This window comes from Gracilinanus agilis, chromosome 3 (genome assembly GCF_016433145.1).
Source record: "Gracilinanus agilis isolate LMUSP501 chromosome 3, AgileGrace, whole genome shotgun sequence".
NCBI classification, from domain to species: Eukaryota; Metazoa; Chordata; class Mammalia; order Didelphimorphia; family Didelphidae; genus Gracilinanus; species Gracilinanus agilis.
In genome coordinates this window covers 381,029,358-381,045,865 of record NC_058132.1, presented here as the reverse complement: position 1 = coordinate 381,045,865, position 16,508 = coordinate 381,029,358, and the positions used below count along the sequence as shown (strand labels likewise).

The 16,508-nt window shown below is 39.6% G+C and overlaps 1 protein-coding gene across 1 annotated transcript in view; it reads left to right on the top strand.

The window, feature by feature from the left end:
- The window catches only part of PCYT1B (phosphate cytidylyltransferase 1B, choline), a 108,387-nt gene that overhangs the window by 38,578 nt on the left and 53,301 nt on the right, over positions 1–16,508 (top strand). The window contains exon 2 of the mRNA XM_044666823.1: positions 11,309–11,408. Coding sequence (XP_044522758.1) covers positions 11,309–11,408 — 100 coding nt within the window. The remainder of the gene's footprint in view (positions 1–11,308; positions 11,409–16,508) is intronic.

Here is a 16,508-nt window from a genome sequence, read left to right as displayed (position 1 = left end):
ATTTAGAGTCTACATATCATATATATGTATATCAATAATCATATATCCCCATTGACCCATGTGATCAAGCAGATGTTTTTCTTCTGTGTTTCTACTCCCACAGTTCTTTCTCTGGATGTGGTTAGCATTCTTTCTCATAAGTATCTCAGAATCGTCCTGGATCATTGCATTGCTGCTATTAGAGAAGTCCATTACATTTGATTGTGACAAAATGTATCAGTCTCTGTGTATAATGTTCTCCTGGTTCTGCTCCTTTCATTCTGCATCAGTTCCTGGAGGTCATTCCAATTCACCAGTTCATCAGTCTTTTTTTTTTTTTAATTTTTTAAACCCTTAACTTCTGTGTATTGACTTATAGGTGGAAGAGTGGTAAGGGTAAGCAATGGGGGTCAAGTGACTTGCCCAGGGTCACACAGCTGGGAAGTGTCTGAGGCCGGATTTGAACCTAGGACCTCCCGTCTCTAGGCCTGGCTCTCAATCCACTGAGCTATCCAGCTGCCCCTCATCAGTCTTTTTAGCACAATAATATTCCATCACCAACAGACACCACAATTTGTTTAGCCATTCCTCAATCGAAAGACATCCCCTCATTTTCCAATTTTGGCAACAGCATATTCTTGCTTTGATGTCATTCAATCATTTGAGTCATGTCCAACTCCTTGTTGCCCCTTTAGTGGTTTTCTCAGTAAAAACAGTGAGGTGGTTTGCTATTTTCTTCTCCAGTTCATTTGACAGATAAGGAAACTGAGGTAATGGGTATTAAACTGACTTGCCCAGGGTCATACAGCTAGGAAATATCTGAGGCTGGATTTGAACTTGGGTCTTTCTCTCTCTCCACTGAGCTACCTAGCTCTCTACACTCTTGTTTTAGAGATCATGAAGTCCAACATCTTATGTCTGACAGAAGAGGAAAGGTCCAGAAAGGAAATATGACTTTTCAGAAGTCACTCAGGCAGCAAGTAGCAGAATGTCCTCTTACTCCAAATCCAGGGCTAAGCTTTGTAATCTCATCACCCCACTCCTCTGAGATGTTGAGTTGGTTCCACAGTCTAAATCTATTTTGGGAAATCAGATTTCAAGCCTTAGTTCACTGAGGAATTCCTGACCCAGGGGGCTCTTAGAGAGATAGGAATGGGTGTCTGAGCTGATTTTCCTGGATACAAGGAGATTAGGACTGTTCCAGTATAGATGTGATCACCTCCACATCTATCTCCATCCCTATCCCTTTGCCCTACCACAAAAGCAGACTGAACTGCTCAAGGATAAATTGAAGCAGATCAAATCGCTGGTCCTGGGGACAAGATGGGCTGACAAACTGTGTTGCCTATTACATCTATGTCTTGTCAGATTCCATACTGAGACTCAGGACCTAGCACATCCTTGCTCAAAAATATTTATAGAATGGATGAATGAATGAATGCTATAACATTCAGATCAGGAAGATGGACAAATGAAAATCTAACTAACTTCCTCTTGGGTTTTTCGAGAGTAAAATTTCACCCTATCCCTTTGATGTGTCCAGTGGTTCTCAGAGTTCTTTTACTGAATCATATAATGGTCCAAAAAAGAAAGCTCTCATTAATTCATTTTCATGCACTATTTTACATTTTCCCTGCATCCATTCCACATTCCTTTAGATGTTGTTCTTCAAACTTACCATTTCCTGCCTCTATACCTTTTTTATAGGCTGTCTCCCAGGCTCTGCAGGGAAGCAAAGCATGATGATAAGCTGTCAATCATCCCTGAACCTGGGACCTTGACTTAGTTTGCTAGGGGAACTCACTCACATCTTCCATCATGGAGCCTCCCTAGCAATTCTCTCTCCTATTGGGGTGTGGATTTTCTTTTCAGTCCTATGAGAATTTTGCCTGCTGGGGGAAGAAGAAAAAAAGGCTGCCTTGCTTAACCATCTAAGTGGCTATCAGATTCTAGTTTATTAGTATTATCTCCTGAGGATTGTCCTCTAGCTCTCAAATGAACTCTTATTTCTATTCGATGTAGGACCCTGAAACTTTGGTTCCTATACATACCTGAAATCAAGAAAACTTTGTTTCAGATTTTTACATTAGTTCAGGCTATACATTTCTACTTTTGGTGAAAATTCACAAAGTTGTACTAATGTTGGAAAATTAATTTATACTTTAATGAAAAAGAGAGTCAAAAATCCAGGGGCTTTGACTCAGAAGACTTGTGCCAGATTCTAGGTTCTGTCACTTAATGAGTTATAGACCCTTCAGCAAGCAGTTTCATCATTTACCAAATGCAAAAGTATCTTGTCTATATGAATCTATATTCATATTGTATCTATGTCTCTAGGAAAAGTATCTAATATCTAGAAAAGTGTCTTTATCTATATGAAAATGTGAACTCTTCATATTATCATGAAAAAAAGAACCCTTACCTTCCATTTTAAAATCAATACTATGTATTGGTTCCAAGGCAGAAGAGCAGTAAGGGTTAGGCAATGGGGATTAAGTGACTTATCCAGAGTCACAGCTAGGGAATGTCTGAGGCCAAATTTGAATGCAGGACCTCCAAACTCCAGGCCTGAGTCCCCTAGGCACCCCCTATTAGGATTATCATTAATAATAAAACCAATAATAATCTGGAAAAGGAACTATTATATTTTAATATCAAATTATCATTATTAAACTTATACTATAATCTGAAGAAAGATTGTGGATTTAAAAATAATAAATGTTATGTCATTATTATTGATTCTTTAAGGAATATAATAGAAAGGTAAATAGATGCACATAATTTACTTAATTCAGTACAGTACCTTTGTTACACCTCATCTTCAGAAAACTCTGTGTGTATGTGTGTGTGTGTGAGTGTGTGTGTGTGTGCGTGTGTGCAAATCCAAATTGCCAGTATTCTGTTCAATTCCATAAAGATGCAGAAATTGTGCTTTTATCTTCATGGAATACAACATAAGGCAATGTTTGACCTGTTGCATCGATAAACTCTTTGTGTTTATCCCTTTTAACTTAGGTCCCCTTTCCCTCCGCCACCAACGCCTACTTCAGGTGCTATTAACTTGAAAGGAAAACAAATTGAAAGCCTGAGAATAAAAAAATATACTGACAAGATATGAATAATGGATGTTTGTGAAGCACTTTGGAAACACGCATCATTAGTAGTATTCCGACAGCCGTCACCGAGGTGCCCCACTTTGCTCATCGGATGTGCCCTTGAGAAGTGGCGTGTAAAGCGAATCATGTTTTGAGTGCGCTCACTACTCATTCCAGGGAACTCTCCAATGAGTCCTGTCATTAAGCAAACAGTCACTTCCAAATTTATCTGTTTTGTAAATCTGCACTCTGGCATATTAGGCTTAAATCAACGTGAGCATTGTAGGATTACCACTAGGCATTTTCTTCATCTAACTAGATGTATAATGGAATATGCATTTATTAAGCACCACCTGTGTGCCAGGCACTGTGCTAAGAGCCATACAAATATTATTTCATTTGATCCTATAAAAGCAAGATAGTCACTAGGAGGCTTTGGGCTGGGAGGTTTAAAGGATAACCCATAGCATGTCAGCTTCCTACTTTGAGGCTTTTATGACACTTACCAATGCCCAGTGCCAAGCTTCTCAGTGTCCCACAGTGGAGTAAATATAGAGAAAGATTGACTCCGTCTGATCACCCAGGCACAGGGGGAAGAGGGGAAGCGGTGAAGAAAAAGCAAGAAAGGTAGGAACAAAATAAGTCATCGCAAACTAGACCTATTTTCTTCCAATAATCTCCCAGGAAACAGCCTCTACCTTACTAGGATCTGATTACCCGTTGCAGGCCTCAGACCATAGCCATTATTGTTTTAACATTCCTACCTTCCTCTTTATCCCAGCGTGAACCAGGCTGTATGGGATGCTGGAGAACCTGACCTTGCTTGGGGATAAAGAGACAGTTTCACACTAAACAATCTCAAAGGCAGAAGTGAAAAAACAGTGATTAGAACATAAAGCAGAGAGCCCTGGAGGTGTGATCATGTGTAATAATGTGCGGTGCTACACGTGGCTAGCCCACGGAGCTCGAGATTCATTTCCATGTAATCCCCTCCCCTCCCAGCAAAGTCTTTGATTTGGTATTTTTGTTTTCAACTTTGTAATTCACGTGATTAATACCTGACCTTCATACAAAAGAACTCAGAGTTATTTATACTGACATTTAGAAAATAATCAGAATAATAGACTAATAGAAACATCATGAAGGGAAACACCTTGGTTATTACCAACTGAGGGAGTCTTCCATGCACATTCAGACATTCTTCTGTTCCTTATCCCTAAAGAGCTCAACAGTGAAGGGGAAGTAAACTTTCTTTAATAATGAACTCTCCAGAGTGCTTGTTAGAATGGAATTTTGTTGTAATGGATATCCTGCTTGAAATCCCTTTTTCAGAATACAAGAACAGAAAAGGAAACTGATCCTCATTAGTAGTCATTTTTGCAGCAAAAATTACAATGCTTTAAACCCAGTACTAAAAAGTGGGATCACAAACCATCCCCTCTTCTGTGTTTATCTAAATATTTGAATTTTGGGGTATATGGTGTTGACTTGTTTTGGCCAACTGCTTGAAAACTTAGGTAGGTTTCTTGGACAAGGGTGGTTTGAATGAGGAAAGATAAAAGGGAAAATTCTTGTTTGGTATTAAAAAAAAAATCTGAAAAAGTGATAGGGAGCCACTGGAGTTTATTGAGTGGCTAAATGACCTGGTCCAGCCTATGCCTTAGGAAAATTACTTCATTGACTGAATGGAGGATGGATTAGAAGGAGGAGAGTCTTGAGGCAAGCAGACCCATCAGTAGACTATTGCAATAAACCAAACATAACGTATTGTGGGGTCTACATTAGAGTGGCAGAAGTATTAGAGGAGAGAAGGAGGTATATTCAAGAGATGTTACAAAGACAAATCAGTAGGTTTTTGCAACAGATTGAATATGGGAGGTATATTATATATTATATATATGTTATATATATTATAAATATGAAAAATGATAAAGGCTTGTATAAGTATATAAATTAGTAATTTAATTAAAGCCATGCTGATAGATAAAATCATTAGACCACGCGCTTGTAAGCATTCAAAACTGCCGCCGCCTCCATTTTGTTTCCTCTCTCTACCTCCCAAATCTGCTGGCCAAGACCCTACTAGCAAAGAGAGCGAGCCTACTGGCAAAAGAGACCACTCCCTCCTAACCCAGGAGATTTAAGCTCTTCCCTGCGTCAAAGACGTCGGCCTCCCCAAGCCCCAAAACCGGAAACGGAAACCCGTTGGACCACGGGAAATGTAGTTTGATACATTTCCCAAATTTCACTTTTACAATATATGTATATATATGTGTATATATATATAAAAGATAGTGAGGCAGTACCTTAGTTTGCAAGCCAGAGGGATTGAGAGGATGATGTTGCCCCCACTATAGTAATGGGAAGGTTTAGGAGGAAGGATAATGAGTTCAGTTTTGGACATGTTGAGTTTCAGATATCTTCTAGACATCCAGTTTGAGATGTATGAAAGGCAATTGGAGATTGGAGACTGGAGTTCAACTGGAAGGTTAGAAAGGGATAAGAAGATTAGATAATCCTCAGCATAAGGGTTGGTAATTAAATCTATGAGCACTAATGAGATCACCAAGTAAAGTAGTATAGAAAGAAAAGAAAAGATCCCAAGAAAAGGCCCTGTGGTTAAATAAAGGGTGTGAGTGAGGATCTAATCAAGGAGATTGAAAAAGAGTGGTCAGATAGATAGGAGAACTGAAAACACAGAGAGAAGAAAGTATTAAGGAAAAGAGTGATCAGCATTTTCAAAGGCTGCAGAGTAGTCAAGAAAAATGAAGACTGAGAAAGGAGGAAGAACCCAGCCTTCCAGGTTCACTCTTTACCTCTTCCCTTGTGTTCTCTGAGAGTAGGCAAAAGGAGGGATCTCTACTTGCCTCTCCTGCCTTCCTAGGAAGAAATCGTAGTCATTGTAGCAGAAATGAGATCTGTTTACTCATGAGGACCCAAAGCATTTTCTTAAGATGTTGAGAAACTTTTGAAGAGGCAAAAACATGAGGGCTTAGGTGACTCCTCAAACAAGGCAAAATAAAAAAGGTCTGGAGGAGGGTCAATTGAGACTTTGTATAAAAGTATTCCATCACTTATTAGATAAATCTTCTTGGAATTGTTGGCTTGCAGAGCCCTTCTTCTTTCTTGGGAAGTGCCAATTCATCATAGACAAAGCTTCTAGGGGGTGAAAGAACTAGCTCTAATAATTGAGACTATTAATGTATAGCTGCTATTGCAGGAATCTATTCCAACATTCAGTGCTAACTGCCTGAGGATAATAGGGGAGATGGAAAACTCAGTGAATGTGATGGTGGTGGACCTAATTTTGGATCTGCTTAGCAACAAAATGAGTATCCTAATCAAAGTCAATGGTTCAAAGAGGCCCCAAAGGAAGAAGTATAAACAGCCAGGACTATGACCGTGGTTGCTATGATATTGGATTTAAGTGAATTATCTTGAATAAATATCAGTTGTGGTAAGGGCAAACTTCTTTCCCTGCCAGGGGAGAAGAGGGCCAATATAATTAGTCAGTCAGGGGCAGGTTGGAAACCACTCAGTTTCTCATGCCATACTAATCTTTCGAAGATTTCACCTTTTAAAGCATTCACCTTTCAAAGGAGAGTGCTCTGATTGGCACAAAGAGTGTTGTTAAAGAGAAGTAGCTGCTTTGTTCTTAGTTATGAGATTCATGTAATCATAGGCCACTGCGGCAAAGCATCACCATCTACAGGTACAAAATCCTGACAAATCCAGTCCCAGTCTCTGCCCTTCTGGTAAGGGTGTCCATGTAATTATTCAATTCAACAGAAGGTATATACGATATTTCCAATAGGCATCCCTCGCAAATAGCTATTCCAAAGAGTGGTGGAGAGACATTAGCAACATTCTCCCATTGGTTCTGACTCTAAGGGAGAGGATCTTTTTTCCATTTCTGTTCTACTCAGCCACATATGTGATCTCTACCTAGAAATCAGTAGAGATTATCTTTTTAAAAAAATTTTATTGATTAATTAAGAATATTTTTCCATGGTTACATGATTAATGTTCTCTCTCTCCCCTCCTCCCATTCCCCTCCTGTAGCCAACATGCAATTCCACTGGGTTTTACATGTGTCATTGATCAAGGCCTATTTCCATGTTATTGAAGGTGTTATATGTTCCATGTTATATAGGGTGATCGTTTAGAGTCTGCATCCCCAATTATATCCCCATCAAACCATGCGATCAAGCAGTTGTTTTTCTTCTGTGTTTCTGCTCCCACAGTTCTTCCTCTGAATGTGCATAGCGTTCTTTACCTTAAGTCCCTCAGAATAGTCCTGGGTCATTGCATTGCTGCTAGTAGAGAAGTCCATTACATTCATTGGGCTATAGTGTGTCAGTCTCTGTTTTTAAGGTAGAGATGAAGAACTTATGTGCCCTTTTCTTCAAGCTTCACCTGCATGCCAGTCATGTGGCTTGACAGTGTTTCTATGCCTAAGATCCCTAGGACTCTCATTTTTCAGAGTATCTCCAGTTGCCAGATTAATGGCCACCAAGGTCCAAATACACATGCCACTCTCATCAATGAACAAGGCAAAATGGTGTTCCTTGGGTCCAAGTCCTCACTGATGGGGACCCATTGAGTGAGCAGGAGAAGCAAAGCTTTGGGTCTAAGGGTTTTGTTTTTTTTTTTAAACCCTTGTACTTCGGTGTATTGTCTCATAGGTGGAAGATTGGTAAGGGTGGGCAATGGGGGTCAAGTGACTTGCCCAGGGTCACACAGCTGGGAAGTGGCTGAGGCCAGGTTTGAACCTAGGATCTCCTGTCTCTAGGCCTGACTCTCACTCCACTGAGCTACCCAGCTGCCCCCAGGGTCTAAGGGTTTTTAATACTCCTAGTCCTCTAGAACAACTGAATTCAGAGAATGACCTCTTTGCCTCTTTTAATGTAAACCCTCTCAGCTCACATAAAATAGATGCTATTTCAGTCACAGGGATCTTGAGGTAATTTCAACCTCCTTTTCTCAGTTTCTTCATCAAGACTGCTCAAAGGATGAAAATAGATATGTCAGCATTTTTTTTTTAATTTAAAAACTCATAAAACTATAAGAAATTATGAGAGGGAAGCTAGGCACCACAGTGGACAGAGTGTCAGGCCTGGAATCAGGAGGACCTGGGCTCAAATCCATCCTCTGACATTTCTGAGTTCTGTGACTCTGGGCAAGTAAGTTAACCCAAATCACCTAGCCCTTACCACTCTTTTGCTTTAGAATCCATACTTAGTATCAGATAGAAGGTAAAGGTTAAAAAAAATTGTGAGAGGAAAAATCACCTTTTGAGCTCAAACATTTCCTAAAGAAAAAAATTTTTAAGCTCTGCAATGAAAATAGGAATTTATGATTAATGATACATTTTTTTGAAAAATGATAAAAATTGGAAATATTCATAAGGACCATTTAAAAGTCAGTGTATTGATAATGGTTAATTACCTTCAAAAAGCATAATAATTTTCAAATCAGGTTTCTTTCTCCCCAACATTTGGAAATGATTTATGTTTTCTTTCCTGTTTTTCTGGGCATAACCTAAGATTATATCTGCCATGATCACAAGCATCTCTTCCTCTGAGTGCACTAAAGAATAGACATTCAGTTTTCACAAAGCCTTGGAACAGGCTTCTTATTCTTCCACTCCAAAGACTCTGGCTAGTATGCTCTCAGGGCCATCTGGCTACTCTGGATTTTCTTAGCACATATGAAACAGTACAGTCCAAGAACCTTCTGGGCCAGTGACCAATTTCAAGATCTACTGTTATTTTTTATTACTCTGTAATAATTAATATACAAACCCAAAATAAACTTTTAAAAATTATGAACCTGGATACACTTACATGTGTGTATACACACACACACACACACACACACACATACGTGAGTAGATGCCTATATTTTTGTATTTATTTTCTACCTTTTTGCTTGTTCAAATTATTTTCTACTTACCATAGAATATTAGATCTAGAACTGAAAGTGACCTCAAAGGCTGTGTGATTCAATTCTCAATTTTACAGATGGGGAAAACAAACAAAAAAATGATTCAAGGATGTTGACTTAATTTAAGGTCATATAGGAAGTAAGGAAGAAAGATGGAATTTGAATCTGTGTCCTCTTGATGCCAGAGTTAGTGCTGATTCCACTGTGCTACGTTCCCTCTTCTTAGACTTTTCAGCTTAGCTTGGAGCATAGAATGTGTGTTTTATAAAACATACTTATGGACATACTTATTGACTTGAACTAAGACCTTGCTCACTGAAAATTTTTTAAAACATTAGACACTAAGCATTTATTAAGCTCCTACTATGTGTCAGGCATTGTGCTAAACATACAAAGAATCTCAAAAGCTATCCTTGCTCTTAGGGAGTTCTGTAAGGGTTATATATATATATAAAAATATAAAGGGTTAAAATTTAAAAAGGTTGGACTAAATATATGAGTGTGGTCACCGTAATTATTATTCAAGTTGTAATGTCTTTTTATGGTAGGTTATTTTCAAAAGGAGAAAGAATGAAAGTAAGAAAATCAGAGAGAGTAGGTCTCCCAGTCTGAACCAGGCAGGGCTTAAGAAGCCCCAGCAAAGGGGACACAGAGGTAAATTAAACAAGGGTTTTAGCCAAGAGATCTCCTCCAAGACAAGGGCCTCTCCAGAGGTTAGTACCTCCAGAACAAGCCAGGGAAGGGAGTCAGCCTTTTTCACTCACCCACGTGGTAATCCTAATAGAAATAGAAAGCAGTCCTCAGCCGGAGCTCCTCCAGGGTCCAGTTGAAGGTGAAAGACCTCCCTCACAGGAAGTTCTTGCCACTTATAAAGATATTCCTTTCATCACTTCCTGTGCCTTCCTTCCATTTTATGTGGACCAATTACAGCTAAAGCTTTGCTTATGACTGCCCACGGGGCAGTCAATAGGTTCTGATTCATCACCCACTATTGCATACATGGGTCACAGACCTCCCCATACTTAAGGATAAGTGGGGTATGTACACTTTTTGTGATTAAATCTAAAAATGGGCAGATGAGAGTTAATCCCATCTTCATAGTTCATAACATAATAGGCGAGAGAACAAACAAACAATCATGTACAATTATGTACAGATAAGATATATAACAAATAGGAAATAAGCAAGAGAGGGAAGGTCCTAATATTAAGGGATTGGAGAAGGATTCCTGGAAATGGGAGGATTTTTTATGGGAATCAAAGGCAGCCAGACAGGTCAGAAGGGAGAGATGAGGAGGAAGAGCTTTCCATGGCCTGGGGATAGCCAGAAAAAAGCCAGGAGCTTACAGAGCCTTGTCCAGGAACATCAAGGAGATCAGTGTCTCTGAAACTGAGAGTATGTTGGTGGGAAAGGGATGGGTTATATAGTATAAGAAGAGTGAAAAGATGAGAGGCTAACTTATAAAGAGTTTTCAAATGAACAAAAGCTTTTATATTTGATCTTGGAGGCAATAGGAAGCCTTTTTTCCAAGTAGGAGAATGACCTGGACCTATGCTTTTTTTTTTTTTTAAACCCTTACCTTCCATCTTAGAATCAATGCTATGTATTGGTTCTAAGACAGAAGAGTGGTAAGGGCTAGGAAATGGGGTTAAGTGACTTGCCCAGGGTCACACAAATAGGAAGTGTCTGAGGCCAGAATTAAACACAGGACCTCCCAACTCCAAGTCTAGCACTTTATCCATTGAGCCACTTAGCTGCTCCTACTAAAATTTTCTAATAATAAAGCAATTATATATTCCATGGACCAGAATTGCTGTGAACTTCCCAGTTTTAACCCAGAGAGAGGAGTATACACAGATGGGACCAATTGTATTTGATATGACAACAAAATTGATACTGGGCAGACTAGTATCATTTGTTGGTTTGTTTTTGTCTATTAAAAAGGTTCTGCATTTGAGTGTTCGGGAGTATGTGTAGGAGAACTGGGGATATGATAATTTCTTCTACTTACACATTCCCATGGAGGTAGTGACTGGCTATTTAGGTCTTGCAAAGTTCAGTGAACATTTATAAGTGAACAGTGGAGCTTATGCCAAGAAAGCCCAGCCCCCAGGACCAATGCTGCTCATGTTCTCATAGGAATATGATAGCAGACTTTCTAGCAATAATATATTTCTCTCCTCACCTGCATACCAGAGAGGTCTAAATGAACAATGAAGTTGCAAAGGGAAGTTAGTTTGTAAGGGAACGTTGTCAGTTTGTATTCCCTTTTTCTTTTTCCCTTCTAGACCCTGACTGCACCTGCCCCATTTGCAGATGAAACCAGCTGCCAGTGCCAAGCCCCCCATGAAAAATTGACCATTGCTCAGGCCCGCTTGGGAACACCAGGTGAGGCCATACTTCATCTTATTCACAAAACGTTGGCTGCCTTGACAGACACCAGTGACAAATAAATGAAAAGACACCAGTGACAAACAAATGAAAACATGAAAGGCATTTCATTATCTGAATCACACCCTTAGATTTATAGGCGATGCTTTAGGTCCAAAATGCAAAAAAAAAAAAATAACATTGGTAAGAAAAGACAATTAACATATAATGTATAAAATAAAAAGGCCAGGTTTTTTGTTTGTTTGTTTTTAGCACTTATCTTCTGTTTTAGAATCTATACAAGTATCAGTTCTGAGGCATAAGACCCATCAGGAGGAGGCAATTGGGGCTAAGTGACTTGTCAAGGTCACACAGTTAGAAAGTGTCTGAATTCAAATTTGAACCCAGCTCCTCTTGAATCTAGGTCTGGCTTTCTATTGTTAAGATTAAAAATGATAAAGACTGATATAATAATAGAAATTAGTGTTTTAATTAAAGCCATGGCCATGTTGGTAAAATATATATATGACTGTACCTGCCTAGCTTTTACCAACGGAGCCCATCCTCTCTCCTGCACGCCAGCCAGCTCCTCAGGAAGATCAAGGGCCTTGTTCAGGCCCTCCTCTGAATTTAAACTGCCCCCTGCGTGGGGACCTTTGATGTCCCCAAGCCCTAAGACCCATTGGAATCATGGGTAATGTAGTCTCAAAGCCCCCACGTATCCATAGGGAGTCTGCTAGACACTTCCCTGAATTTAAAACAAACACTATCCACTGAGCCACATGGTTGCCCCAAGGGCCAGTATAATGTATGCCTTGAAGGTGAACAAATTTGTGATCTGCTAAACAGCTGCACCCATCTGCTAAACAAATACATTCATTCATTCACTGGAGTGCCAGGCACAGAGGATTTTAAAGATTAAAAATGTGACATCATCCCTTCTCTCTAAGAGTGTACAATGAAAAGCTACTCTTGACATAGTATGATAAAAAGATTTTGAATCATTCTAATCCCTATTCTGTGATCACTTATATGATCTTGGACAAATCATTTAATCTCTCAGTTTCCTCAAGTGTAAAATGGTCGCCTTCTTGCTCTTATACCTCTGATTCTAAAATGAATTCAGTGAACAGTAATGAAAGATGTGAAAATGAAACAATTAAGTAATGATACAACATGATTAATTACCAAAATGAATTAATTGGCAGTAAGTCTTAGAGAAAGTTAGAACATGGGGAGATCAGTGTGGCCTGGTATATTTAGGAAATGTGGGATGTAAATTGACCTTTAAAGGACAGGTTAGATTTGGATCATCAGAGAGAAAAAGGAAGAGCATTTCACATGATGAGAATAGTGTCAGCAAATTGGGGCAGAAGTGAGAATGAATGTGATGTATGTCAGAGAGAGTAAGGAGACCAGCCTGGCTAAAGTTGAGTTCCAATGATTTGGGAAATTCCTGGTTGGAAAACAAGGGGAAAGAAGTTTGGATAATCAGTGGTTTTGAAACTCCTTTCACCCATAGTTAACATTAATGGACAAAGGATGACATGGTTTAACTGTTCCCACACGATCCTGCCAAAATAAAAAACAATGATGACAAAAAAGGCAAAAAACCCTACCTCATTGTAATTAACAGTATAAATTATGTTTAATTAAACAGTGTAATAGGTGGATAACATGGCTGATAATAGAGGAGCTGGTGGTACAAGTGAGTCACCTGGGCCTGGGAGCCTACAGTAGCAGGTGATTTGAGACTGTCAGTGATGTCTAGCCTGAGCTGGGATGCCCAGTCAGTCTCCCTGCTACCTATAGGCTCCTTTAAGGTGGAGAGTGAGGGGCCCCTCCCTGCTGGAGTGAAAGCAGAACTCAACAGGAAGTGAAGCTCACACACTTCCTGGATACAATAGATGCTTGCCAAGTACTCCTTTAAAGTCAAGTGGTTGCTATTCTCCCCTCTCCTCAGCCCCTTAGCCCAAGATGATGTTATAATAATTATAGAAACTCTCAGTTTCAGGCTAAGGGTTTTATTTTAACATGGAAGGGAAAACTGAGGTAAGAGAGTTTAGGGCTCTTGAGAGGCTGTTGCTAGGGGTGATTGGCAAGTGTTGGCTATGGACCTGGAAGATAAGGTCAGGCTGAGGGAACCAGTGCTCAGCCAGAGATAGTTTAACACTGCCCTGATGTTGTTTGGTTCATCAGCTGGACAGATATAGTTGATGAATTGGTTTAGGGGTGTCCCTATTGCTAGGCTGCCCTAATCTAAATCCTGCCCACTTTCCACAACCCAAACCTCCCTTCAACCTCCTGGGGTTCCCAAGGGGAAGTCAGGGGTAGCTGGGTGTCTAGGTGAGGTCAAGGAAATCAGAACCCCCAGGTTGGTTCTGCACGGGTTTTTATAGTCCCATCTCAAACTGTCAGCTCCTGGGATTAGCACCTACAGGGCCAGAGTTCCATTCTCCTAACTGACAGGATTGCCTAGGGTAATATTGCAAATGCAAGAGATCTTGCATAAATATTGCATTACAACAGCAATGAGGCAATGTCTAATTTTTAAGAAAAGTATAAATAGTCAGAAACATCAAAAACTAAAATCAAGACTTATAAAAAAAACCAAAAAAACCCTTTCCTGCCCAGAAATCAAAAATAAAAAACCAGTTTGATTTGAATCAAAGGGAGTAGACTACAATGAAGTTTTGGAGGTTTTAGCAGTTGTGTTGATATTAATCTTTGGGGGGGGGGGCGAAATGATGAAGAAATGAGCACATGCAGGTGCATCCCCCATGTTACCAAAATGGAGCTGGGGAAGGCATTTTAGAACTCAGTTGATTTCTTTTCCCAAACACAAACTCTGTGGGAGCAAAGAACTCAAGATTAGATTAATCTCACTCAATTAAAAAATACTTTCTTTGAGGAGGAAAGGATATATGTGTTTCATTTAATGAAGAGTATTAAACACAAAGATTGTCAGTAAAATTTTCAGCTCAACCTGAACATGTAATTCTATTTGTTAAAAATGACTTTAAATTAAGATAGATAACAATAACCTTAAAGATGCAGCAGACACAACCTTCAAAAAGATGGAATCAAGTTACAAATTGGTTCTTCTCCAAAGGTTCCATTAGCTTGATACCTTGCTAGTTGGGCTTTGAGAGCCATTAACTCTAAACCAAGTGGGAGGAGGGGGATATGTAAATAGCTACAAGCTTTCAGCTCTCCTGGAGGAGAGATTAATTTTGGCATATAGTCAGGGACAGAAGAAGCTCAACCAGAGGAGAGGAAAAGAAAGAAAAAAGAGTGAAAATCATGTATATGATGCCTTTACCTTCTCTCCTTTTCTTCTGAGCCAGTGAGATTATATATCACTTTTTAAGTCTTTGTAGAAGCAACTATGTAGCATAGAGAATAGAGTACTAGACCTGGAACCCGGAAGACTGGAGTTTGGATCTTGTCTCTCTGATAATTACTATCTGTGAAATCCTGGTCAAGTCACCTAACCTCTTTCTGCCTCAGTGTCCTCAGCTATAAATTGGGAAAAATAGTACCATCTACCTCCCAGTCTTGTGAGAATCAGATGAGAAAATATTTGTAAAGTCCTTGGCACAGTGCCTGTCACATAGTAGGCACTTAATAAATCTTTGTTTCCTTTCTTCCATTCCTCAGACCTCCAAGAAGATTTCAGAGGCAAACTCACATTCACTTTTCAAGCTCTAATTCACATCTGATGATCACTTTGGGGAGCTCTCTCCCCCTTTTAAAAATACAAATCAATTTTGATTCAAGGAGATCTGATCATCTTAGCAATCTTAGATCTTAGATCTAATCATCTTAGAAAGCTGCTAATTCAGTCTGGTGATATGCTACTAATTCCTTTTCAGAGAGGGTGTGTGTGTGTGTGTGTGTGTGTGTGTGTGTGTGTGTGTGTGTGTGTGTGTGTGTGTGTAGGGGGATAGAGAGAGTGTGGGTGATAAAGTGTTAAATCAACTGCAATAATATTGTCAGAGAGTTAAGCAGGCAGATTCCTCTCATTGGGAAGATCCCTGGATGGGGGATTGGGAGCCACCATGGGGAATCTACAGGGCAGAGGCAAAAACTGCTGGGGCTTTAGAAAAGGACAGAATGGAGAACTGAGGAAGATTGAAACTAACTCATAAAAGTGGTACAGACAGAATTCTAGAACTATCAAACTGGAATTCAGATGGTAGATGAGGAGAGGTTTGAACAGACAGAAACCAAAGCACTGATTTCTTGATGATGTAGGTGGAAAAGAATGTTGCTTCCTTATAGCACTAATGTACCTGAGGGAAAGTAAGCCCCAGCCTTGCTGAGGGTGGAAATAGGGTGGCCTAGCCAGAAAGGAATCTCAAGGCTCTATTAGGGTTTAGGGCCAAAGGCATCATGCTCTTGACATAAAAAGATTAATACTTTGAACATGTGGCAAGGTAATGGAATCTCACAAAGATTCATTTTAGCTGTGTGTCATACTCTGAGAATCTCTTCCTAACAAAAGAGATGTGCTGTAAAATGCCCATTTATATACTGTACTTTCATGGGCCCTGTGATGGTGATGTAACCTCCCAGAAAAGAGAGCCAGGAAGGGCCCTCCTTTCCCTTCCTTCTTTCCTTCCTTCCTTCCTTCCTTCCTTCCTTCCTTCCTTCCTTCCTTCCTTCCTTCCTTCCTTCCTTCCTCCCTTTCTTCCTCCCTTCCTCCCTTCCTTCCTCCCTTCCTTGCTTCTTTCTGGCTTCAGACACTTACTAGCTGCATGACCATGGGCAAGTCATTTAGCCTCTGTTTGCCTCTGTTTCCTCATCTATAAAATGGGGGTTATAATAGCACTTCCCTCCCAAGGTTGTTGTGAGAATACAAAGACATATTTGTAAAGCACTTTGGAAACCTTAATATGCTATATAAATGATAGTTATTGTCATTATCATTATGATTTGAACTCCAGAAAATCAAAGGAAAAAGGAAAGGACCCACATGCACAAAAATATTTATAATGGTACTTTTTTGTTTGGCAGAGAATCAATCAAACAAGTATTTATTAAACATCTACTATATACCAGGCTGCTACTATGTATTGTCCTAGGTGTTAGGGATACAAATATAAAGAATGAAAT